This window comes from Ciconia boyciana, chromosome 4 (genome assembly GCF_034638445.1).
Source record: "Ciconia boyciana chromosome 4, ASM3463844v1, whole genome shotgun sequence".
Lineage (NCBI taxonomy): Eukaryota > Metazoa > Chordata > Aves > Ciconiiformes > Ciconiidae > Ciconia > Ciconia boyciana.
Window position 1 is genome coordinate 25,860,740 of NC_132937.1, and position 24,740 is coordinate 25,885,479.

Here is a 24,740-nt window from a genome sequence, read left to right on the forward strand (position 1 = left end):
CCTCGACGCCGGAAAGGCGGGGGGCGACTCTCCGCAAACGAGAAGGGGGTTTTGCAGGGCCTCGGCGGGAGCAGAGCTCACGGCCCGGCCCGACTCCGCTCCCCGTGGACGGCGGCCCCGCGGCCGGCGCATTCGCGCCCCTCACCTGCCGGGGCGGGGGCATCACGCGTGCTGCTCGGCCGGGCGGGGAGAGGCGGGGGCGGCACCGCCCCGCCGCGTAACCGGAGCGCGGCCCCGGCGCAGGAGGGTCCCACCGCCGCCTCCCCTCTCGTGAGCCGGGAGCGGCCGGGCCGTGCCGTACCGGGGCCAGGCACAGAGACAAGTCCAGGGCCGGCGCGGCCCCTCCCCTCCTCCTGTGCGGCGGGGCCGGCCCTGCGAAGTGGGGGAACCCGTTTGTCCGGTCTGACGGCGGTTCCCGCGGGGAGGCCGGGCGGGAGCGGGGCCGTCGGAGGCATGAGAGGGCCCTGAGCGAGCGAGCGGCGCCGGGACCCGCGCCCACAGGTGCTGCTGGCGGGCGGGCTGGGGCCGCGCCGCTGCCGGGAGCGGGGCGCTGCCTCCGCCGGCTGCGCCCGCCGAGGGGCGGCGGCGGCTCCGCCGGGCGGCGCGGGGGGGGCCGCGGACGGCTCCTGCCGCAACCGAGGCGTTTCGGTAGCAGGGCAGCGGGGCGGGTCCCCAGCCGCACCCGCGGGGCAGCCCCGGCTCCTATCGCTTCCGCGGGGGTTTGCGGCCGCGCCGGTAGCAAAGTCCGGCGGGGCGCGCTGCCGTGCCGGGGAGCGCTGGCGGCGCCGGGAGAGCCCCTGGAGCGGCTGCGCGGGCTGGGGCGCCCAGCGGGGCGTCGCCCAGCAGGTACGTCAGCCCCGCCGGGCAGCCCGGCCGCCCCCAGAAGCGCTCGGTGGCGGGCCGGGGCCGGGGGCTCCAGGGCAGAGCCCTGCCACAAACCGCCCCCGCCGCCTCCTCCCGCCCCGGTGCCAGAGGAGAGGTCAGAGCTGACACCAGGGCAGACCTGAAACGATTTTCTTTCTCAAAATGTCATCTCCTTAGTCTGAAGCCGGATGGGTTTTTGTTGGGAGATTGCAAAGCTGAAAGGCCTCGATCTGCTGGTTGGGCTCGGGGTGTGAAGGCGGCGACGGCTCTGCCTCACGCTGCAGACGCTGTCTGCTCGGGCGGGGCTGGGCCCCAGGGAGCTGTTTTTCCATTGGACTGGGGAGGTCCAGTAGCGCAATGAATATTTAAACAATTAAATATTCATTCAGAGAAGAGCGGCTTTCTCAGGGGACTGTGAGGCGGCTGGTGCTGAAGCAGTTGGTGCGAGGGCCCTTTTGCCAGGTGAGGCCTTTGCTAGTGCCTTGCCTGTCTGGCAGCATGGGGCTGGTGTGGTGGGGCCGGGGGAGCGGGGCTGTGGCGGCTACCGGCCTGGCTGCCCCGCGGCTACCGGCCTGGCTGTGGCAGGTACCGGCCTGGCTGCCCCGCGGCTACCGGCCTGGCTGTGGCAGGTACCGGCCTGGCTGCCCCGCGGCTACCGGCCTGGCTGTGGCAGGTACCGGCCTGGCTGCCCCGCGGCTACCGGCCTGGCTGTGGCAGGTACCGGCCTGGCTGCCCCGCGGCTACCGGCCTGGCTGTGGCAGGTACCGGCCTGGCTGCCCCGCGGCTACCGGCCTGGCTGTGGCAGGTACCGGCCTGGCTGCCCCGCGGCTACCGGCCTGGCTGTGGCAGGTACCGGCCTGGCTGCCCCACGGGTACCGGCCTGGCTGTGGCAGGTACCAGCCTGGCTGCCCCGCGGCTACCGGCCTGGCTGTGGCAGGTACCGGCCTGGCTGCCCCACGGGTACCGGCCTGGCTGCCAGCACCTCCCGCACAGGCAAGGGCCTCTTCTCACCTCTGTGCCTGACGGACAGCACATTCCAGCAGTATCAATCTAAACCCTCACAGTGATTTGAGTCTCTCTCTCTTCCACCCACAAAGGTGTGCGTCAGTTGATCATCACATTTACCACAGAGTGTCCCTAGTCTGAAACTTTGGGTTGAGGAAAGAGTAAGTATTTGCTGGGAGGTAAGGCACAGGGGAACAAATGGAGCTTTGCTTTCTCCCTGAGCTCTGGCAGGTACCGCTGTTTTACTGACTTGCTTTTGTGGCCTTGGGCTAGTTGCTCTGCTTCTGGCTTTTTTCCTTCTCCCCCCCCCATCTATAAATGAGGAAAATAGCTTTCATGGTTGTGGGGTGATTACTCATTAGTGAATGTTTATACAGCCTTTAGAGCAGTAATAAGTGTCCATGTTAAGGAACTGTCATAATTCTGCAGCAGAAAATACTGGAAAAGTTACTTGTGAGGTCAGTCACTCACTTGGGAGATGAAAAGCATTTTTTCACCCCCCAAAAAATCAGTATCTCAGTCCATGTTTCCTACTGCTCTGTGTCTATAGCTTAAATAGCATCCCTTCTCTTAGAATCTGAATGGAACTGTGTTAAATGGAGCAGCTAATGAAGCATTTCACCACTGGCTTGAATGTCAGCAGAAACGTTTTGAAACTGAAGAACGCATACTGTACAGGGAGCTTCTGGCAATAAATAGTTTCTGGTAATGAGTAACAGTGCGGTCTCTTTTATCTTGCGTGTGTGGTGGGGGGTCTGGATGTAAATGGCTGAAGAGTGCCCTGGGCGAGTCAGTGGGACTTACAGCTAACCTGGTTCTTGTACAGTCCCTACTTCTGTAACCGCTGCTAGAGCCCTTGGGTTTAAGTCTCTGCATAAGTGTCTTTACTGGCTCAGATTTGCTCACAATTTTCTGTTTGATTCTGTGGGGGGTTTTTTTGTTTTTTGGGGGTTTTTTTGTCTTCAAAGTCTAGTTCAGGTGTCAAGTGGTATTTGGTCATTTTGTGGTTTTCCTTGTCAGCTTCTGCATTGCTGTTACTGACATTCACGTTAGAGCGTGGTTGCTTTTGTATCTGTCCCAGACCTGTATTTGTCTCTTTGTTAACTTGTAGGTATCATAAAGATTATTTTCAGTAACTTCTAAACTGTTCTCTTCATTTAATTCTCCCTTGTGAGACAGCCTGTGAATGTTCTAGTCCCTTGCTTTGCAGTTTGTGATGGTGAATTCAAAAAGCCACTTGCTCGCTTTGCATTGAAGCCCTCTATTTAAATTAGCTAGAACTTATTTTCCATGCTCTTTTGTTGCCGTGGCTTTTATTTTGATGGCATAGGTAATCATATTGGGCCTTAGTGTAACGTGATACCTGCATTTAAATATGGGGAGGGGTTTGATTTTCTTTTAATTATGAGGGGGCTTGATGTTCTTCCTTGGCTGTTTCCTTTATCTGGCCTCTGTTAAATGAGATGCTTTGTGTAGACATAATTGAATGCAGGATATTGGCCAGGAGCTTCTGAAACCTAACCGTAGCTCTGTCTGTGACTTACTGTATGGCCTTGGGCAAATCACTTAACCTCTCTGTGTTTCTGTAGTTGTCAAGGGTGAAGAACATGGTTCTCATTATATCCCTAGGAGACTGACAGTGCGTGAGCTCTCAACCCTGCTTTGAAGATGCTGTGCTCTGTGACAGAGCACTGCTGCTGCACCTTTGCTTTTTGGCAAGCTTACAAAATTATTCTGTGACGTGTAGTGGTGTGTTTAGTGCTGTGTGTTTTTTTTTTCTTCACGTGTTCTTATATAAATTAGAAATGTATTTTTAATTTGGCAGTAGAGATGGACAGTTTCAGCAAGTTCATGGATGCTTTTGTTTACAAAATGGTGTACAGTTATGCATAGGGAGATGTAAAGCAAAAGCAATAACTAAAAAGAGAAAGGGGGGGAGAGAATAAGCAGTGTAGAGAAAACAGGAAACAAATCAAGGAAAGAACCAGGTCATTTGTCAAAGTGACTTCCTGCCTGAGAGGATGAAGCGGAGGTAGCATGAAAGGGTTTGGAGAACTAAACAGAAATCTCTCTTTTCGTTAAGAAAGCTTTGCAAGGCAAGTTAGTTTCACTATTTGCCTTAAAGTAATTTTCTTTTGTTATTGCATGCACATAGTCTCATGAGGTGGAAGTCAGCCAAGAAACCATTTTCTAACATTGTTTTGTTACAGATGGAGCCTAATTTAAAGTCCGATACAGGGGATGCTTTCTGAGCGGCCGGTGGTCTCTGTGCACTGACAGAACAAGCGCTTCAAGCTGCACCTGTAATGCAGTCTCTTGGTTCAGTCACAAACTGCATTGGATAAAGGTCAGTTTAGGAAAATATCTGTAGTGTCAATTTTAGATGCTGACAGAAAAGGTGTATTACTATGTAATCTCTCAACCTTGTTAGCAGGAAGCAACCTGTATTTTTTACAGTTAAAAATACCTGCTGGTTTTCATGGGGAAGGGTAATGTGTAGGAAAATAACTCTATTTAAAGTTCCAAAAATCTTCCATGCCAAACAATACAGTTTATGTGTGCACAAAAATAATTATTTTTTCCTTTATTAAAACAAAGATATGCTGATCTATAACATGAACCTTGAGAGACAACATAACGATCTCTGTAAAAGGCTGGTTGAAACCCCTTCAGAGTACACGCAAACCTACAGCTTGAACAAAGGTTACCAACTTTATTATCTACTGCAAAGATAACTTGTCTTGATTTGGACTTTACATGATGGAAAGTCTGCATATCTGTTAATGAAAAATCCTAGTGCAGATAGTGGGTAAAATTATTATTTTGTTTCTGCAAGTGGCCCGTCTTCAACCATCCTTGCTTAGCCTCAGGCAACTTGGACTGTAGGCTATGGGTCTCTCTTTGTTATTATTATTTGCTGTTAAATTGTTGGTGACTAGTTAATCTCGTCCTTCTGTAGAGTCCTGTTGGCTCATAGCGATCAATTCACTTATATTGGAGTGTCCTTCATATTCATTTTCATACACAGCAGTCTTAAAATTTTCATAGGTAGCTATCTTGGTGAGTACACAGCGGCCACTAGTTTAATTCTAGTGCTTCCTATATGAGGAAGGTGTGTTGTTTTGTTTTTTAAATGAGGTGCTTTTCTCCAGTTGGTGCGATCATGCCAAACTGAGGTGGGGAAGCATTAGGAGCGAAGGCATTTGGAAGCTGGTGTCCCCCGTGTTTTCGTTTTCTTCTGCTGATGCTGTGGGTTTTTTTTTCTTTCTTCTGTTTTTCCCAAATTTGGTCTTGGACATCTGTTAACAGTACAAAACAGTACTCCCTCTTTCCGGTGACCTCTCTGCAGGGGGTTTCAGGGTTTTGGTCCCTCGGCTTGTTTGGCTGGGTCTTCAATGTGTTCATTGGAAAAACCATCACTTCCCTTCAACCAAGTTTGGAAAGAACAGCTTTTAGAGAAAGTAAGATTTCACGAAGCTTGGTGGTACCAAAGTATTACAATTTTACACTGGTGTTTACCTCCTGATGGTGCAGGTAATTAGGAGGTCATTCTGGCATCCAAGGAGGGGCTGGAGTTGATTCCTTGTAAAAGAAAGATCTGTGGACATTACAAGGTTGGCTGTGCTTGATGCCAATAAAAAAAAATATCTCTTGGAGCGGGAAGTAGTCCAGTTCGGTAAGTCCTTGATCCTCACAGTTGAAAAGGTATAGCTGAAACACCTTTTTGGAAACACTTTTTTAAATGAGCGGTTGCCCTTGGTACATCGTACAAGGCAGGGGGTGTGTGTTCCCGATTGCAGTATAAGCTGAAAGAGATGCTGTAGCTGTCCCAGTACTGTGCCAAGGCATTTCTTTATGGCAGAATAGCCCCATTCTAGTACACACGCTTTGCCAAAGCAGTTTGTTTATATAGTGGGAAATAACAGTGCAAGTTTGCTTATGTCTTTATTTCTCCAGCATCCTTATTCTGCACAATTATGGCACTTCTCTTTTCCCACTTGAAACATGGGTGAGTTGATAAACATAGTTGAGTGAGGCACTGTGGGCTTACGGCGCGTTAGCATGTAGCTGTGTACATGCAACTCTCCATCAGTTGTCTGTACTGTGGTACTCCCAGACTTTTATCCTGGCGCTAAAATTTCAGAATTGGTGGTAAGGGGAGATAAGGAGAAATCAATTATTCACTGGAGTTTAACCATCTCCAGGTGTTCTTCCTCTGGGGGATATTAATGCTGATGTTACTGCTCATTCTCTGTTAGTGTATAGATTGTGTAAGATGTGTTACTTCTAATCAATAGATACAAGATGTTAACTTTATGATGCTAATGTTTGGGGAAAGTGAAATGAACCTCTGCTATTCAGACTAAATTCTAAGTAGCTTCTGCACAATTTGCAGTCACAAATTGCTTGAAACGATCGTTTTTATAAATGTTTTCTGTGAGATGAGGTACCATTATGAATCAAACATCATATGTGAATCATACATGCATATGCGTAGAAAGCTTGGGGCTGGGTAAACGACAGAAATAGATGATACAACCAAGCTGACTCATATGAGACCTGTTGCTTACAAAACAGGTTCCCCAAGGATTTCTCATGTTGCAGTGATAGCCTGAGTCTCCGAAAGTGCTGTTTGAATCTTTTGTGGTTCTGTTATTTGGTGAAGATCTTAGACTCGTCAGGTATGACGTGTGTTCTGGTGTCCTGGGATTTGGAGGTGCATTACTTCACCACAAGCATTTTATCTGCAGCCATATTTTAATCACTTGAATTTTAACCTTTTTGGTGGGAATTCTGAGTCATCTCATGTTAGGCATGTGTTGGCAGTTTCAAGGTGGGAACTTTCTCCAAGGTCACGGTGCAATGAAGAAGGTGTGTAGGGTCAGGAGTTTGTTTCCTTACTACCTCGGTTTTGATTAGCTTACGCTCTCAAGTGTGGTTTGAGCACACTTATTTCAGAAAAGCATGCCTGACCCAGAATGTCTTTGCTGTAGGTAGAATTGTTGAGCTGTGGGAGCTCTGACAGACAAGCAAACCTCTGCTTATTTCCTCAGCTCTGATGTATTTCTGTTGGAGCGGTTTGGCTGTAAGCTGCCCCGTTTGCAATGCATGGTGTAAGTGTTCAGCAGTTCTGTTTTCCTGAAGCAGCACTGGGAATTGGGGTGTGCCTCTACGTCAGCTGCCAGGAACCTAATTGTCCGCGACATCTGGGCAGAGTCTGCTTGTCAGTTGTACCAAGCACCAAGCTGTGCCATTTCCGATAGTCATTGGGAGCACTTAGGATGACACTAAAGGGCACACACCATATATGATATGTTCTGAATGATAAGCTATGTTTTTTTGCCTAATGCAAAGTATACTTGGTTGGCCTAGAGGAATTGAGGCTTCAGCTTCGGGATTCGGTTTGCCCCACTTCTAACGTACTACTTGATGGAGACTGCCTCAGATGAACAAGAGCATGCCTCCAGTCACAGCTGACTTAAAATAGTTATCTAAACTCTTGAGGTTGCCTTTCTCCAAGGCATGTCAAGATCTGGGCTTTACCACGGTCATGGCATACTGTAAGGATGCATACAAAAGTCAGTGTGTTTCTGAACAGATGACTGATAGAAATTGTTCCCCTTGAAGATGTAATTTTGGGGGTGTTCAATTATTTTAAAGTAGCCATTCAATGAAGTAAATATAACTGTTACGTATTAAGTAGCTATATAAATTGATAAGCTTAAAGCATGTAATTTGCATGGTAATCTAACCAAAGCTTAGTAGTGTTTGGAATGAAGGTTATTTCCTTGGCCCATTTGTGCTGATTCATGCTATCTTTAGTAACTACTTTTTTTCTTAAAACGTCATAAAGATTAGCTAGAAGGTTTGAGTTGTTCAGAAGATACTTCTGTCTGCCTGTCCAAGCACTTGTTACCAGTAAAATTTAATATCTGTTTTGAGTAACATGTGATCTATCTCTTATATTTTGGAAGCAAATCTAGTTTTATTATTTGCCTGTTTCCTTGTAGAAGCTCTTGTTACAGGTAGATTAGTTGATTAATACATTTTTAATGCAGGATGATACTCTATTAAAGCATTTGGCTAGGATTGCTGAAGTGAGAATAGAAATGCAATATCCTGCCATCGAAGGACTTTGGTTCTGACTGCTGCTTTGTGAGGATTAAACAGTGAGCAAGAACTGTAGAAGCATTAACTGAACCCATGTTACCAATCCGATGATTATCAGGCTGGGAGATGGACTGCTGTGCAGTGTCCCAAGGTAATGGTTCTTTTGGAGATCCTGTAATGCTCACCTACAACTATTATCTCATTTGTTGTTTGTACTAGACAGTGGAAAGTTAGGTGGCAACTACTTTTTTGGCTGTAGGAGTTTCACTTTACATATAAAACAAATAGTATTTTGTTTTCTCCCTGAATATTTACAGAACCCTCTGAGAATTTGTGTGGTGAGGAGTTGGGCTCCTGGTGTGGTTTACTACCCCTTCCTCTGTGTTTCATGGTATAAAAACATCTTGCATTTAAGCAACTGCATTGGATGTTCATCCCATAACTCATGGGAATCCTCTTTCTTTTCTTATGCCCTAAAAATAGCGATAGCTAATAATAGCCATCTGAATTGCTGCCACCAGGTGGAAAAAAAAAAATCTTTGCATGGTGAACCATCCATATACTCTGAAATGTGCTGCTCATTGCCTCTGTTCTGTTTTAAGACGATTTTTTTTCCTTCTGTTTGAAGCCCACTGCTGTCTTTTTAGATCAAGAATCCTAGCCTTAAGACAAAAGGCACGCACCTCTGTATACCTCCTGCTTTGCTGTGCAAAGCAGACCTTCCTTTTTCTGAAGCAGCCTCTGTTCCTCAGAGTTCTGCTGAATTTGCTGGTTTTGTTAGTAGTGTGAAGAGGTGGGGATTACCCCAGTCATGTGTTGGTGTACCCTACCTAGCCGTTTCAGAGTCTGTTTGCCACAGTCAGGTTTACAAAATGGTCATCTGGATTAAAGACTTTGCTTTATATCTGCATTGTCAGAAAGGATGGATAAATTGATCCTTAGGAAGTGGCTGTTTTGTTTTGCTTGCCCAGGACTTGATATTGGTGACTAGGTTATTTTAAAAGACACCAAACTGCAACCTTACCCAAGAGTGGATCACGAGCTGTCTTGTCGATAACAAGCTTCAATTCTCAAACATTCAGAGCTGTTCTTTAAACATGTGCCCATGGATGAAAAATCATTCTTAAACCTATCAGGGTCTAAGCTGGGTATTGACTTGAGTCTCTCAAATACAGGTGTCTGCTTTGATAGAGCCATCAAAGTACTCTGTGGGCTCTGATTTCTTTTTTGGTCATTTGGATTGCAGTCCTGCAAGTGTCCGTTCAGTTGCTGTATTTACCTAACAGGCTGTCTTTGTTTCATGCTCCCTTTTTAGCTTAAAATCTCAGTTATTGGCAAGATGAGCAATGTGTTACGGCTGAAGATGGCAGAATAATTCTATCTCTTAGGGGAAAATGTAATTGGAGTAATTGTGCATCTGCTAGAAAGTCCTTGGGGGGAAACCCGCACCCCAGGGATTAATGTTAGACATGGTATTCTAGCTGCAGGTTTGGAAGTGCATATTCAGTCCTGTGAGTTTTGTTTTTCAATGTTTCTTTCTCCAGTAACACATAGTAAAGAAATAAATCTAATAAGTATAGGAGAGCTTTTAAAAACATGCAAGTTAGTGGACGTGGAAATTTTACCTGGGTGGAGAAATTTAATTTTTTTTTTTTCCTGTTACTCTATTGCAACACTATTCCTCCTGACAAGGAAAACAAGTATCACTTCACTAGTTCATTGCTGGAGCTCCAAGCAGAGTACTGGCTTTAAAAGGTTTGATGGAGTTTCCCAAGTGAGACTAAAATACATTCTCATTTTATTGAACAGGACATTGGTGTTACCATTCTTTATAACTCTGGTTTTGCTGTTTTATTGGAGAAGACCATTTCCCTATTGGTTTGGCAAAATGCATTTCCTTTTTTCACAACAAGGTGAAGCCTGACAGCTTTATATTTGGATTACGTTGTTAAGGGCTTGGCAGATGCTCACGGCTCAATGAATGCTGGGTTGGCGCAGCTATGGAAGTTTCAGTGTTTGCCTTCTGTCTGCCGAGGCAGCAATTAGTCAGCTGCTGTTTAGATTTCCTCTTGGGATCCTCTCGACAGGTGCCCAAGAAAGACTTCGTTCAGGGGTGTACTGAGGCAGGAAGCTTGTTTGCATTTACCTGTTTTTTGCTTTGTTCTTGCTTAAAATATTGATGTTGTTGCATTCTAAAAACAGTCCGTGGCAAGGTTTGAGAAATTGTTGTACTAGGCACTGCACGAATGTGCGAGAGTGTTGTGCAGAACAACGTGCTAAGGAGACAACGGCAGGTTGTAAGCTGTGCATGTGTCGTGAAAGGACCGATGACTGACAGGTATGTAATTGTTAGGCTGCTTGTGCTTCACATCACAGGTTTTTATATCCACAATAAATAAAAATAACAAATTTAGTAGCATTTTAATTATTTTACTATACCTATGCCTTGTTCTAGATGGATCTGTAACTTTGTTTTAGGGCCACTTTGAGTGACTATCTGATTTGCGGCATTAAAGTTACGCTCCTTGTGACCCCAAGTTCTTGCAACAGTGTCATATGCAGTGGCTCTCCAGAGGAGAATTTAGAGTAAGATTTTGTTGTTGTTGTTGTTTACAGCTTTCAAACCAATGCAGTAAATGCCTTTTTTACAAGGTTTAAGTTGTTCCCAGCTAGCTGGTACTTGCCCTGAGGCATGAGCAGGCACAAAACCTGAGTGACCAAAGCACTGTGGAATTTCCACCTGAGATTTCTGCCCTTTTAGTAAATAAACTCAGGCAGGTATAGTTAAACTTGTGTTTAATACTATTTTCCTCTCCTTTACCTCCCCATACATCAACCCTGCTGTTGGATCAGCTTAATTTTCTAAGATAAGGAGACTCTTAGCCTGGTTTATGCCTGCTGTGCCAGAACTGGGAGCTAACCATTGCTTCCTGCTGGTCTGGGAAGCGCAGCCGCCCCGGTCAGTGCCTGCCTGGGCTCAGAGCCGACTCCAGCCTCGCCGAGGGAGATGGTCTTTGTTGCCGCACTGGCCGTCTCGCTGCAAGTGAGGTTACAGCAGCTGCAGTTCAAGTTGTCAGTGCTCTGCACGCCTGCTGTCAGAGGCTGGCTGATACTGATGGATGGTTGCAGAGTTAGTGGCTACTGAGCTGTTGGGGAAACCTCTTGATTTCCTCTAATGCTTTCTCTAGACTGCAGTTTTGTTTAATGTAAGGGTTTCTGCTTTTGTGACGTATCTGAAATGGAGTGAAAACCCCTCTCTTCAAGTCAGGAACTAGAAAATAAGGACCATACAACCAAGAGCCACCTGCTTTAAGTGTTCTTTGAGTATTTTATCAAGCACCATGTAACAACTGTGGTGTTCCATCTTGGGCCCTCCAAGAACTGTTCCCATAGGCACCAAAAGCTCTCTTTGTAAATTTTGGCAGCATTAGAAGTTAATTCAGAAGTTAGGAAAGTTACTTTTGTGTAACACTGCTGGTGGGATGGTGTTTGCTGCCCTCAAAAATGCATAGCTCGATCCCTGGGCAGCAGGATCCTTCAGGGTTTAAACGTGTAGTTTGCATTACATGTAGTCAAGTAGATCTCGTTTTATGAAATGCTCATCCTGTGTCTGAGAGGAACTGCGCAGCTTTTCTTGTGTTGGAATTTTGTTTTGCTAATTATTTTTCTTTCCCACTGCACATGTTCAAACATTACTAATTATTGGTTGAATCTAAGCTTGATGTGAGAGATGAGGCCTTCAGAGAAATTTCTAAAGCCTCTTTATTTGTAGCTGTTTTTATTTGTCCATTCAATGCAAGATCTGTAAAAGCAGTGTTCATTTTGGGTTATATTATTGTGAAATGGGAAAAACAGGTGAGATCTTGTTTGAAACAGTTTTAACCCCAGCTCCTTCAAACCAAACCCTTTTTTTGCCTTACTTGAAAGACCGTTTTGTAAGTGATTGTTATTTCAGCTCAAGTCTGGATATAAGCAGTGCACACAAACATAAGAAATTGTCTGTCTCTCTTCTGAGAGTAAATTATTTTAAGAATGGACCATTGCTTTTATTTTATTTCAACATTGTTTATAAATAGCTTGTTTCTCCTGCATGGCATAGCCTTTCTAGCCTTTTTTTTTTTTTTTTGTAAATTGTGGTGCCTTTTTTCTCCTCAGAATAGTGACCGCTGCAAAAAACAGTAGCAGCTGCCTCTCTTCTTGCCATGTTTAATTCTCCTTTGGTTTCCGTTGTGTCCATCCTGCATCCAGGTCACGGTGGATGTGCACTCTCCTCTCTTTCCGTCCCCTGCTGGCTCAGTATTAGTTGGCATCTCTGCTGCTCCGTGCTGTCGGTTCCTCCCGTCTCCTCTTTCACATCGTGATCGCTCTCCACCTTCCTCTGAACTTCTGACATTGCTTTGACGTCCCAGCTAGCCCTTTTCATGCAGACTAGGTGTCAAGAAACTTAACTCAACCAGTTTGTCACCCTGTCACTGGAGGACTCCTTCTCCCTCAGCCCCATAACACTTCTCTGCTCTCTTCCGATTGCGGGTGCCTTTCTGCAGTCTCCTAGCCAGCACCGGGCCCTTCTGCTGCCACACACTTGCCGACAGCTCCGCCTGTGTTCCCCATCAGTGGGACCGCCGTCCCCTTGGCTGCTGCTAGTCCCCGAGGGCAGGGTACGTACAGAGCAGGCAGGCAGTGATGCTTCTCAGGAGACTCTGCCAGCCCCCGGGGATGTTAGCGATGAGGTCTTCGGGTGCAGAGATGGTGCCCTCTGCATTTTGTGGTATCAGGGTTAGTAAATGCTGCCTGGAATCACTGACGCGTGTGCGATTTCATTGCCTTCTTGCAGAAGTGATAATGGTTCTGCCTGCAGCACAGAGCAGCTCAGCGGACAGAGTTGTGCTGCCTGCAGGGTAACAGTTAATGAGATCTCCTCTATTAGCAGGGCTTTCCAGTTGGCAGTTTCGTTCTTTGAGGAGGTGAAGTGAATACAATTAATTTGGACTTCCCCCCCCAACAAACCATTGCACTGGCGTTCCCAGCTAGCATCACAGGCTGCTTCTGTTTGCATTTTAGGTATTTCCATTTAGCTATGCATCTATAATAGAAAACAAATGCAGTATTTTTTTGACATCTCATCTAACCCTTTGCATGATTAATTAGTTCATTAATCATTAATCAGTTAATCAGTAAAAATTAATAGACTAAAGGCTGAATCTCTGTGTGCCAGGGGTATGAGCTTATTTTGTTTGCTTAGAGTGAGAGCAATTCAAAGATCTGGTGGTATTTTTTGTTTTAAAGACTGTGCATGTAAGGATCTTTGACTCTTCCCCTCCAGCAGTCCCGATGTAAGGTATTAGCAGGGCGGAATCCTTGACTACTGCGGGGTTTCTTGCAGTCATGTATATTTTATATAAATTTAAAAGAGGAATTGAGCGTTATGTCCTGCTCTAAAAGGACTTTGCCTAACATTCAAACAATTTGGGATTGAAAACATAAAGAATTTCTTCTGCCTGAACAGACATTCAGTGCAAAGAAAATCTTAAGTGTCTGGAAACCCCAAAGCAGGCACATGGTTAAAGAGTCTTTAACCCTGGCTTGCTTGCAAAGTGAAGGCATTGTTGGCTAAGGGCAGGATTGTCTATATCCCTGTTTGGATAGGAAAAAAAATTGGAAAAAGTCAGTGTTTTTGTTGGCTGTAAGTATTGCTCAGCAAGTCAGAGTTTGCAGAATTGTTAAGAGGCAAGACTAATACCCGATTCAGCAGCATCTGCCTGGCTTGCTGACGGAGTGAAATCTCAATGTCACCTGGGGGCCCCGAGCCCTGACGTGGGTTGGGCAACCACCCGCCTGCAGCCACTGCAGTGCATCTGCGCCGTGGCGAGGCACCGTGGTCAGTGAAGGCTGTATAGCCAGCTGCTCATTGACCACCGCACGCGAGAAACTGCGTGGATTGCATCACGGACCGCTTCCTGTAGTGATGTCTGTGCAAGTTGTCCTGGCCCCGTGTATTAAGTTGTTAATGAGTAGGTTGCTCTGGAGATAAATTTTTGGTTCAGGTTTCTGGTTAATACTTTTCGTCCTTTCTATATCAGGTGAAATATGAGATTTTATGGGGATGGGGTGGTAGTTGAAAAAGAACAAAAGGGGTAAAAAGACAAAAAATAAACCAAAATATCACAGTGAGGTATTCAGGTGCCTGAGTTTGAGCTTGAATCTCCTGCGTCTTGAGGTAAATTCCATAACTCCAAGGCTATTTAGGAAAACAAATGATCTTTTCACAAAAGTTTCAGGTTCCACAAGTGGGTTAATGACTAGCTGTCATATTCCTGGCTAATTGCATCAATGAGCAGCCTCTCACAGCTTGAGTGGGTCTTGGGAGAAGTTGTATTGATTCATACCAAATCAAACTGTGCATTCATGTGATACCTGGTGGTTTTGGTTTATTTTGTAAACTGGCAGTCTTTAAACATTAGCCTGTGTGCTGGGCAAGCCCTGCAGTGCTGCGGCTCATGAGTGTTACATGCTTTGGGCTCCCAGCCAACAGTCCTGTCATTTGAGTAGCATATTAAGTGCTCATGTAATATTTATATCTCTCTTATAAGAGATATTAAGGATGGGAGGCAATTCAGCTTTGCAAAAATAGAAACTAACATGGATGTCAACAGGGTTTGGTGTCAGCGCCAATGATTGCTGGTTTTGTTAGCAACAGCATATGGGGTATAGGGTGGCACTGGCCTTCCTTCACAAAACCAGGCTCTTTTTGCAAGATGGGTCAACAGATGGGTACTTGGTAGCTAGTCGCTGTGCATGTTATGTTACTTGGCTTCAGCAATCCTTTAACTTGGTTTTATTTTGAAGTTGCCAGGGAGCAGCAAGAGCAGGGCTGCTCCCCATGGGAAGGCAAGTAGACAGGGATCCTGGGGCTCATGAGGCAAGCAGGACAGATCCTGAGACGGTGGCCAGGTCCAACCGGAGTCCAGGCCATAAGGCAATGCCACGGTGATGAGGCAGGTCCATGGTCAAGCCGGGAAATTGATGTGTAGTTCAGGGTTAGGATCAGGCCCAGTGATGGCTGGAGAGGTCCACAGTGTCAAGGCAGAGCTGAAGGGGGCATGGACATGGCCACCACTCAGCTGGAGACCGGCCCTCCTCCGATGCAGCTCAGACAGGGCCTGCGGGCTGAGCCAAAATGTGGCCCCTGGTCCCATGGGTGTGGGAGGGCTGGGGCAAGGCTGGTCAGGGCCAGAGAGGCTTTCTGGTGCCCTCGGGGCCCTGGCAGAAATGGCTGAGGTGATGGAGCCCCCTCCTCTCCTCACGGTTTTTAATTTTCTTACGGTTGTTGTGGTGCCTACCACAGTCAGGAGAGAACCTGTTCGGAAGTGTTGATCTGCAGAAACAAGTGCAATTTAAGCTTCAGTACAATGAATTTGGGTATTGCACAGCTAGAAATGAACAGGACGCGCTGGTTAGAAATGAACAGGATGCGCTTGTCAGAATGGCCTGAACCCTTGCACCAGATCAGTTACTAAAATGCCACGACACCCAGCCAGGCGACTAACTGGCCTGAGGTATGCAGTATACTTCAGGCAGAGGTATGTGCCCACACATCACAGCTTCAACTGACTAGTCTTGTGTGTTGAACCACAGATTAGTTATAAACTTCCTTGGGTATTTGGACACCAAGATGTGGGATCATGCAATGAAAAATGCTGACATTCAGCTTGTGGGGAGGGGCGAGGAAGCGAGGACTGGTTTGGATGAGACTGCGCAGACCAGGATAGAGGACCAGCTGCGTGACCCAAACCCTCGATGGCGTGACTCGTGCTGGCCCGGTGCCTGGCCCCACCGTGGCCAAGCAGGGCTGTGGCTCCACAGGGGACGGTGTAATGGCAGCTGGGAGTCAGGTGTTTGTGGGCTCCCTAATTCCTACATCCCACTCAAGGTGTGCTGCGTCACGAGCGCACGGCATTCCTTAGTCTGTCACGTGAGCATGTGTAATTACATATAGCAGAACAGTAATTAAGGACTTGCTGTGAAAATAACTGCCTCATCACTTTGGTCTGTGCTTGAAAACTCAGCCCGTGCTCTACGCTGTTCCAGGGAAACTGTTTTTAAACGTGGTTTTTGGTGACCAGCATCAACAGAGTAAAATTATGGAGGCATGGTTGCCAGCACTTGCTACGTTAACTCCTTTCCCTAACTTTTATAAAATGCTCACAGGGCGCTAGCAGCATGATCCCAGAAAGGGATTCAGAGACCACCTTTGATGAGGATTCCCAGCCTAACGATGAGGTGATGCCATACAGTGACGATGAAACAGAGGATGAGTTGGACAGTCAGCAGCCTGTGGTTGAACCAGGGCAAAACCAAATCAACAGAGACACCGAGGAGAGCCGAGAGCCGTTGAAAAAAGGTAACGTTATGACAGAAACTTGATTTGGGTAGCAAATGATCCTGAATACAGAGGCTGAGCCGTGCATGGATCCATTTGATTTTTGTGCTTATTCGTTAGGTAGGATTTGGAATGGCTTATCTGAATCTGTGGAGGACTAATTGATGGCAATTCAGTTTAACAAATGTCAGAATGAAAATCAGCTTCATTCCAATCTGCAACCAGAGTTCTGTGCCACTGCTTGTTGCATAAAGCTAATGATCTGCACGGTGACCTCGTCTTAATTAAGGCGGGCCCTAGATGCACATACCCTGTGGTCTGAGAACTGCTCAAAGAGAGCTTCAGATCTTCCCCATCATCGGGAAACTTGAACCAGCATAAGCCAATTTGCTGTGTTTAGTCAGTTGGTTTGTGTGTATTTCTGCTTTCTAAGTCTTGCGCAGGTGAGATTTCGGCTTCAATGCTAATTTTGTAGCCTCATTATTTTCTTTATTTGCAGTAGTTTCAGAATCACAGAAAGGTAAGGTGAGTAGGAGTTCAAAGAAACGCATCAAGTGCAGTCTGTGTGCTGCCGCCAGCGTAGGAACGTGAATGGGAGGAACCTCTCTGGCATGTTTTAGTCATACCTGTTCTTAACCTCTGTCCAAGGAAAGTCTGTACTCCCCTAAAATACCTTTTCTTTTTTTTTTCCCCAGTGTTGCAATGCGAGTACTTGTTATTTAACCACCGCCTGTTTAATATATATAGATTTCTTCCTGTACGTGTGGCAATAGGGAACAGTTGATCACCTCTCATTGTATAACCACTTATTATGTGTTTTCCTTTTATAACCACCTATTATGTGTTTAGTTTTGGGGTTTTTTTACGATGACTGAGGTAACATAGTCTATAGAATAAACACAGTTTTCTTAGCCTCTCATTATCCGTCATATTTTCTTGAGTTCTCATCATGACTGTTGCTCTCTCCCCCTGCTCCCCCCTCTTATTTTATCCAGATATTTCATTTCATAGACATAGTGTGCCAGCAACCACAGGTTTGCTTTGTGGCCTAGTATAAGCACAAGAAAAAGAAAAAAGAGAGAAACAAAACTAAAACAGGACCTCCTACACCTTCAGTTTCTTTTCTAAAGTGTACCATGCCTTTTCCTTTAACATGGTGAACTGGAGAGAATCTGAAAGCAGGGAGATGAGTTTTGATTCTGCCCTCCAAAGGGCTCGTAGCTCCTGCTAGTTCAGTGTAACCACAAGTCTCTGCTGTCTATACAGTTAATGTTCCCCAAATTATTATCCAAAATATGGACTAGAGCTATGGATATGGCAGAGTTCCTTTGAACTCCAAAGTAGGGCAAAAGCTTTAAGGAAGTAAGAGATGTTACCGTGCAGGCTTGGTAGGCCAGTACCTAATCATAGAGCTTGTAAGCAGTTGACGAACTTTGTCAGATTTTTTTTTTTCCTCTTTAGACCCTTTGGGGTTTTTTGTTTGTTTAAATCCTCTTTGCCTGCTTTTTCTGATTAATAGATAATTTTCTGGCATAAGTTGCAGAATTTGTAGAATCTGCTGACTGGTTCAGTAGCTAATTATATTCAGATAGTGCTTCAAAAACGTCATCCTTTTTGCTACTTATTTTTTCCCGTCAACAAAGATGGTTTTCCCTTTATGTTCCTTTAAAGATGATGAATTACTGATGCAGCTTCCCAAATATTAGGTATTAATATCACTTTCAAGCAGTTTAAAGTAATTTTGGGGAGCTTGTTTCCTGCAGGTTTTATTTAAGACCTAATTTCCCAGTTTTCCACCTGGGGTGCTAAGGCTTTATCAACACTGCAATGTTTTTGTGAACATGGTGAAGAAATGTTCTTGTAGACATGTTTACAATTTTCTTCAGTCCTGTCATTAGTAACTTTCTAAATTCATGCACTTCAGTAATGCTTACCTTCTTTTAAACCAAAACCTGGTCCTCCAGTGATTATTTTTTTTTTTTTGTAAATTTTATGTAAGGCAGCTAAAACCCTGTGACTGGCAGGACTTCTCTGTAAGCCCTGACCAGGATGCACAATGTATCTTCACCATGTGCCATATGTTTTTCATTTATGCAGTCTTAAATACAAGTACTACAGCAAGATAAATATTTCTCTACTATCTTCCCAGCTTGCAACCAATATGCTGGAAATGGAAGTTGTGTAGTCACAGTAAAGATCCTGGATACGCCAAATGAGAACTTGCTTTATGTGTTGGATGGAAAAAAAAAAAAAGGCTTTGTGTCTGGATTTGAGTCTTTAAGTCTGAGTCAGCTTTATCAGACATGACTATCTTACAGTGGCCCTTAGAGCAGCCCAGGAGCACCTTCATACGTGCTTCCCTGCGGGTCCCTGGCAGCGTGTGCCAGTTCCCACCCCACGCCTCTGCCTCCAGGAGTTTCACCCCATCCATGCTCTGCAGTGCTGGATGCACTTAGGTCACGAGAATCCCATGAAACCAAGAAGAGCACCCATTAAGGACAATTGCTGCACGTTGGAGAAAAGGGGGAGATACTTGGCTGATGAGTCACGAAAGCTGGATTTCAGAATACTGTCTGCCTCATCCTTCCCAGGCAGGCAGAGCGCTCCTGTGAGTCGGCTTAGAAACTTGCTGAATGAGTTCAGCGGGGAGTTTCTTTGATGTGGGCAGGGCCTGAATTTCTGGGTGTGGGTAGCAGGATTAGTAGGGCTATCTGTGATGCAGGCTTGAGGACAGGAAAGGGATCCCAAGGATCTTGGAGGGAAAGAGGTAGCCCGTGAAAGAGGGGGCATGGAAAATAACTTGACAGCAGGAGGCATTCTGGCAGTAAATAGTGGCCAGCCAAAAGCTATGTACATCCTAGATGAACCCCATTTAACGGTAGACTTCATAGGACTTAGGTTAACAATAGAGAGCTTAAGGTGGAGATGAATGGTTTGTTAGCAAGTCCTCTAGAAACTTTTTCCTTAGGGAGGCTGTATGTCAGGTCAGGTTTTAGATGCTAAATACTGAAGGTGACAGAAGGAGGCAAGATTCCTCAGCTGCTTTGTAAGCAATTTTATAAGCTTATGGTCCAAAACTTCAGAAGGCTGTTGCAGACATCGCTTGTTTAGTTTTGTTAAATTTTACCGCAAACTGCAATTCATATTCTTGAGTTTTCAAGCAATCAAACAAAATTGATGGCTGAAGAAATAAAATGAGAACTTCAGATTTCTTTTTTTAAGGTCGTAAATGAAAACCTTTGCACAATATTATGGTTATATGAAATAATTGTTTTGAAAAGTTGAGTGGACCTCTTCATTTCTAGAAAGACTGTTTTGGGTGCTTAGTGCTTCACAGGTGTAACAAAAGCAAACCAAAAGAGGGGAAAGAAGGGAATTTAGCATGAATAAATGTTACTCTGGTATGTTTTCAGTTTCTCACAAAACTTCCAAATTATTAATCAACACTTCTTCCTACCTCAGGTTATATTTTAATTGTTAATAATGACAAATAGCCTGAAAACTTCTTGAAAACCTTTTTTTAGACTATGTACTAAAAAGCAGGTACCAGTCTTGTTTCCGTTGAAAGTACCTTTAAAAGATGGCATTTGAGAGAAAACTGAAACTGGTAGATTTGTTCCCTCATGTTTATAACCATCAGGTGTTGACCCATTTTACCTTGTGTCTTCCAGACTGCAGCTGGCAAGTTAAAGCAAATGATCAATGCTTCTACGAACAGCCCCAGTTTAAGAGAACAATATTTCTGTGCTTCAAAAAAAGCATATATGCAGTAAGTTTTCTTTATCTCAATTACATGCTAATAGTACTTGTCAGGGTGAATACTTTCTTAATCTCAGTAAGATCTTTCCAACCACTGCTGATTAGTGTAAAGCCACAATTAACACTTCCTTAGGATTTCCAACAAAGGTGGGGAAGTATAACTGGTTTTGGGTTTGTGAATGGAAAATCAAGGTATCAAGAGACTTGTTTAAGATGAGATAGAGAATTAGAAGCCAGGTGTCCTCAGTCCAAACTCCAAACAGAGTTTTATCTGCTCAACTACGGCTGTTGCAAATGTCCATGTAGGTTTCATCTTTCATATAAGAAGTCTCAGTGTAGTATTAAGCAATATCCTGATTAAGCTAGACTGGGACAGGCTTAAAAATAGATGTTTGGGAATGTCTAGTAATTTAAACAGTGTCATTCTAAATCCACCTAATTAATATAACAGCGACATTTTTATCTTGTTTATCAAGACAAAAGGTTGAACTTTTTTTTCCTGTTCCTAATGTTTTAACTTTTCAAAGTAATAAAGCTATGGTGCTTGTATGTGGTGCTGGTTCCAAGTGACAGAGGCTTGGACCGCAGGGTTACATGTGGACTGTCCGGCTTTATCTGTGATGCATTAGCTCGTGTGGTTCCCTTGTACCTGCTGAGGTACCTGTCTTGCAGACTTGAGGCACTTTGGATTATCTCATGCATGAGTATGAACCTTTAATAGCAAACTGCTACAACTGGAGCTATTCAAATGGAAATCCTTCATGCTTGGACTAGGTAGGGACTGGCACTCATGAGAGTTAACCTTTGCTGGATCTGACGTTATCCCTCCTGAATAAGTCTAATTAACAGCTCTTTGTATCTGGATTCATTTTTTGTAGTTCGATGCCTGAGACCAATTACATCCCTAATAGTGATACCAAGTATTTAGCAGATAATGTCGAAAGGCATTACAGAGAAGATTGCCTAGGAGGAGGAGAGCACTGAGGTTTCCTCCCCTTCTCTGTGCTCGTCCAGCAGTGCCACGTGCGCTGTGTCATTTACCTGGGGAGAGGCTGTAACCTTTCCACACTGTGACTGTACAGTGCCCTGTAGGTCCTCGGTGTAGCTAAAGCTTCAGTCTGAGATGCTTTTTGGGGTGTGTTAATGTCAGTGAAACAGACCTTTTTTGCCTTCTTTCGTTAAGACGGCAATGCACGTTAAACTGTTGAGGAAAGGTGCAACTCTAACAATAGGAAAGATTTCACAAGCAAAATGTTTTACTTAAAAATATGCATTGTACATTTGTAATGTAAGAAGAATCTGCGGTTGTGAGTGACATTTGGTTTTCTTCAACAGGGAAATGCAATTAAGACATACAAGTACAACCCTATCACTTTTTTACCACTGAATCTGTTTGAACAGTTTAAAAGAGCAGCCAACTTCTATTTCCTTGTTCTTCTCATTTTGCAGGTAAGACAGACAGGGAGAATACTAACTGTGAAGTGAATTTGAGGTGCTAATCTACCGAGCTGAATAATACTTATGGCACAATTCAGTGCTATCCTATCAGGAATTGCAGGGTACCTTGTAAGGGACTGTATCTGAACTGCTACGGAAACTAAGCCCATCTTAACAGAAATCTGGAACAACCTACCCTAGCTTTGTATTACCTAGGATGGGCTAGTTGCAGAGTTCATTAATTTCATGGGGAAAAGGTGTTTCTTTTGGCTCTTACTCTGTAAAACATGATGGCCTTAAGTTCCACTCATGAATCAGAAGTGCCAACAGAAAATATGAGCCACGCCAATTGTTAAAGAGAAGCTGACGCTGAGGTAGGGCAGCACGGTCAAACTCTTCCCCCAAGAGTTTTGTTCATCTTCACAACCTGACTTAAAATTCTCTCTGTGTTGGTTTTCTTTCTTACGTTATAGTCAGGTTACTATTAAATGTCTCTGAATTGAGCTGGATTGATAATCCTGTATTGAACTGATTTTATTTGTCTTTTGTAGTCGATTCCCCAAATAACTACCCTGTCATGGTATACAACACTGGTGCCTTTGCTCTTGGTGCTGGGAATAACTGCAGTCAAAGACCTAGTGGATGACATTGTAAGAAACATGTTTTGTTAATATGAAAAGCAAAAGAAAACCGGGTAGTTAATTTCTTTAATTGTGATACACAATAGGGAGTACATTCTCTACTCCTGGTTTTCAGGCTCGTCACAGGATGGACAACGAGGTTAATAATAGGACATGCGAAGTCATCAGGGATGGAAGGTTTGTACTGTTTGCTTCTTAACTTTGTAAGTAATGTTTGTTGCCTTGTTACTAAATTTCATCACAGATCTTAAACCATAGATGATAGGGAAAGTTCAACTTTTTGTTTTCTACCATCTGTGTGAAAACCTAATTGAAAATGGAAGAGAATTGCCCAAAGGAGTAAGTTAAACTTAATTCTGTGGCATTAAATCTGTGCTAAGAGCAACTTCTTTGGAGAGAAGGACAGAAATTCATATATAGGTGAAGAGGGAAGAGAAGAGGTAGGCTGACTTCTAAGTTATAAACCCCCAACTAAATTGCAGCTTCCAGAAAGAAAAAACACACCTTACCAAGATGTAATGTTGTTGTACTAAGGAAAGTTCAATATTTCAGGATTTATAGAGTGCATAGTGTTCTAGATAAATAGTAATAATTATTAAACTATCTTGATATTAGGTTCAAAAACACAAAATGGAAAGATATTAAAGTTGGTGATATCATTCGTCTGAAGAAAAATACTTTCGTTCCTGTAAGTGCTTTAAATATATTTATGTTTCTACAGAGTTCTGTACGAATCTTGACTTGGATTTATTTGATGCTTGCTTATTTGTTTTTCTAGGCTGATATTTTGCTGCTATCCAGCTCAGAACCAAACAGCCTCTGCTATGTAGAGACAGCTGAACTAGATGGGTAAGGCTCTATTTAAGGATTTCTTGGATTTAATTTTGGCTTACTGGTAAAAGAGCAAGAAGTGTGTATTTCAGCATCTACTTGTCACTTGTTAAGCCACACCTGGAAAACTCTGTCGAGTTTTTGATTCCCACAATTCAAGGATCATTAAAAATTGGTGAGGGTCCACTGGAGTGCCACAAAGATGTCTGAAGTGTTGGAGAACATGACATATGAAGAAAGGGTGAAGGACTTGAATTTATTCAGCCTGGAGAAGAGAAGGGTGATTTAATCAGTCTTCCAGTATCTCCAAGATAGTTACAGAGAAGATAACTCTCTTCACAAGGATGCACGTTGACAGGACAAGAAGCAATGGATACAAGTAGCTCCAGAGGAAATTCTGTCTGCGTTCAAGAATAATTGTTCTCACGGTGGATAATTTTTACCACTGGAATAGGTTGCCCAGCGAAGGGGTGGAATTTCTCTCACTGGAAACAGTCAAGCCTTGGCTTGACAGGGCCCTGGATAACCTCATCTAAGGTCCTGCTTCCAACGGGAGGTTGGACTGTTGATGACCAGAGGTCTCTTCCAATCTGGACTTTGCTGTGATTTTAAACTTTTCTTATTACCTGTCAGTGGGAAAACAAAAATACATATTTTTCTGTAGAAGTTTTTCATAGAAACTGCTTACATAGCATAAATCTTACTGTCTCTGTCACGTTGCTTTGTAAATGTTGTTTTAGTTCATATTGTCAGAAGAGCTAGTGCTGAATTCCTTTAGAAAAGTCTGTAAGGATACAGACTTCACCTAATGAGGTGAAATGTTAGTTTTTCTGAATGAGCAGTGCACTCCTCACTCAGCCTTTAGTTATCTTAAAAATGGTAACTTACAACATCATGCAAAACAAGGATCTGTTTGTGCTGTGAAAGGTTTGTTCTCTATTGGAGCTTTTAACAGTATCAGTTATTAAATATTGCTTTCAAATAACCATTACTTCAAACTTAATTATTGCATTAGTAAAACAATGATTCTGAGAAGCTTCACTCATGTACAGTGAGCAGAGGTAAAGGAGTGAGGCTTCATTTGAGGAGAAAAGCAGCCAGTGTAAGAACTAGTCACAAGGTTCATGAATGCTTCATATCCATGCAAATGTGTGGCTTTGCCATTGCTTCAAAGTAGGAGGTTGGTACCTATGGCATATTGATTTGCTTAATTTAATTTTGTTCAAACTTCTTTCCTATATCCATGTTTTTAATAAAATGACCTTTTTATCCTTCCTTCTTAGTGAGACAAACTTAAAATTCAAAATGGCACTCGAGGTAACACACAGATATCTTCAAGAAGAAAGTGCGATGGCAGACTTTAATGGTTTGTACAGTTATATTCTAACAACTATTCCAATGTTGCTCAAACAGTTCACAGTACAACTAAATAAATCATGGGGGGGGGGGTGGAAGCGTTGCCAACGGTGCTTGTGATTCTGGAGTGAGTGGCTTCCTGGCTGTTGTCACAAGGCAGTGCAAGCAAGTTGCACAAAGGAAACTGTGCTGCTGAGCAAAATACAGTCTGTCTGAAGATGAGACCTCTGCCATGAATGAGCTACGGCACACTGAGTAGAGATGATGGGGCCCTCTGAGTGTTTGCCTGCCTGTTTTCTTTGGAAAAAAGTATGTTTGCTGTTGGAATTGGATCTGGAAGATATCTTCTATTGTCC

At 44.3% G+C, this 24,740-nt stretch overlaps 1 protein-coding gene and 1 long non-coding RNA gene across 2 annotated transcripts in view; both read left to right on the forward strand.

The window, feature by feature from the left end:
* Nucleotides 1-406: 406 nt before the first annotated feature.
* Nucleotides 407-2,547, forward strand: LOC140650481 (uncharacterized). Its single transcript, XR_012042005.1, has 3 exons — nucleotides 407-501; nucleotides 1,962-2,030; nucleotides 2,444-2,547. It is a non-coding gene; the product is annotated as an uncharacterized lncRNA (long non-coding RNA).
* A 1,550-nt stretch (nucleotides 2,548-4,097) lies between these two features.
* The window catches only part of ATP8B1 (ATPase phospholipid transporting 8B1), a 39,680-nt gene continuing 19,037 nt past the window's right edge, over nucleotides 4,098-24,740 (forward strand). The window contains exons 1-9 of the mRNA XM_072858950.1: nucleotides 4,098-4,216; nucleotides 16,189-16,381; nucleotides 20,032-20,129; nucleotides 21,455-21,568; nucleotides 22,108-22,206; nucleotides 22,313-22,374; nucleotides 22,813-22,885; nucleotides 22,976-23,046; nucleotides 24,312-24,394. Of these exons, the coding sequence (XP_072715051.1) occupies nucleotides 16,201-16,381; nucleotides 20,032-20,129; nucleotides 21,455-21,568; nucleotides 22,108-22,206; nucleotides 22,313-22,374; nucleotides 22,813-22,885; nucleotides 22,976-23,046; nucleotides 24,312-24,394 (781 nt within the window). The 5' untranslated portion in view covers nucleotides 4,098-4,216; nucleotides 16,189-16,200. The remainder of the gene's footprint in view (nucleotides 4,217-16,188; nucleotides 16,382-20,031; nucleotides 20,130-21,454; nucleotides 21,569-22,107; nucleotides 22,207-22,312; nucleotides 22,375-22,812; nucleotides 22,886-22,975; nucleotides 23,047-24,311; nucleotides 24,395-24,740) is intronic.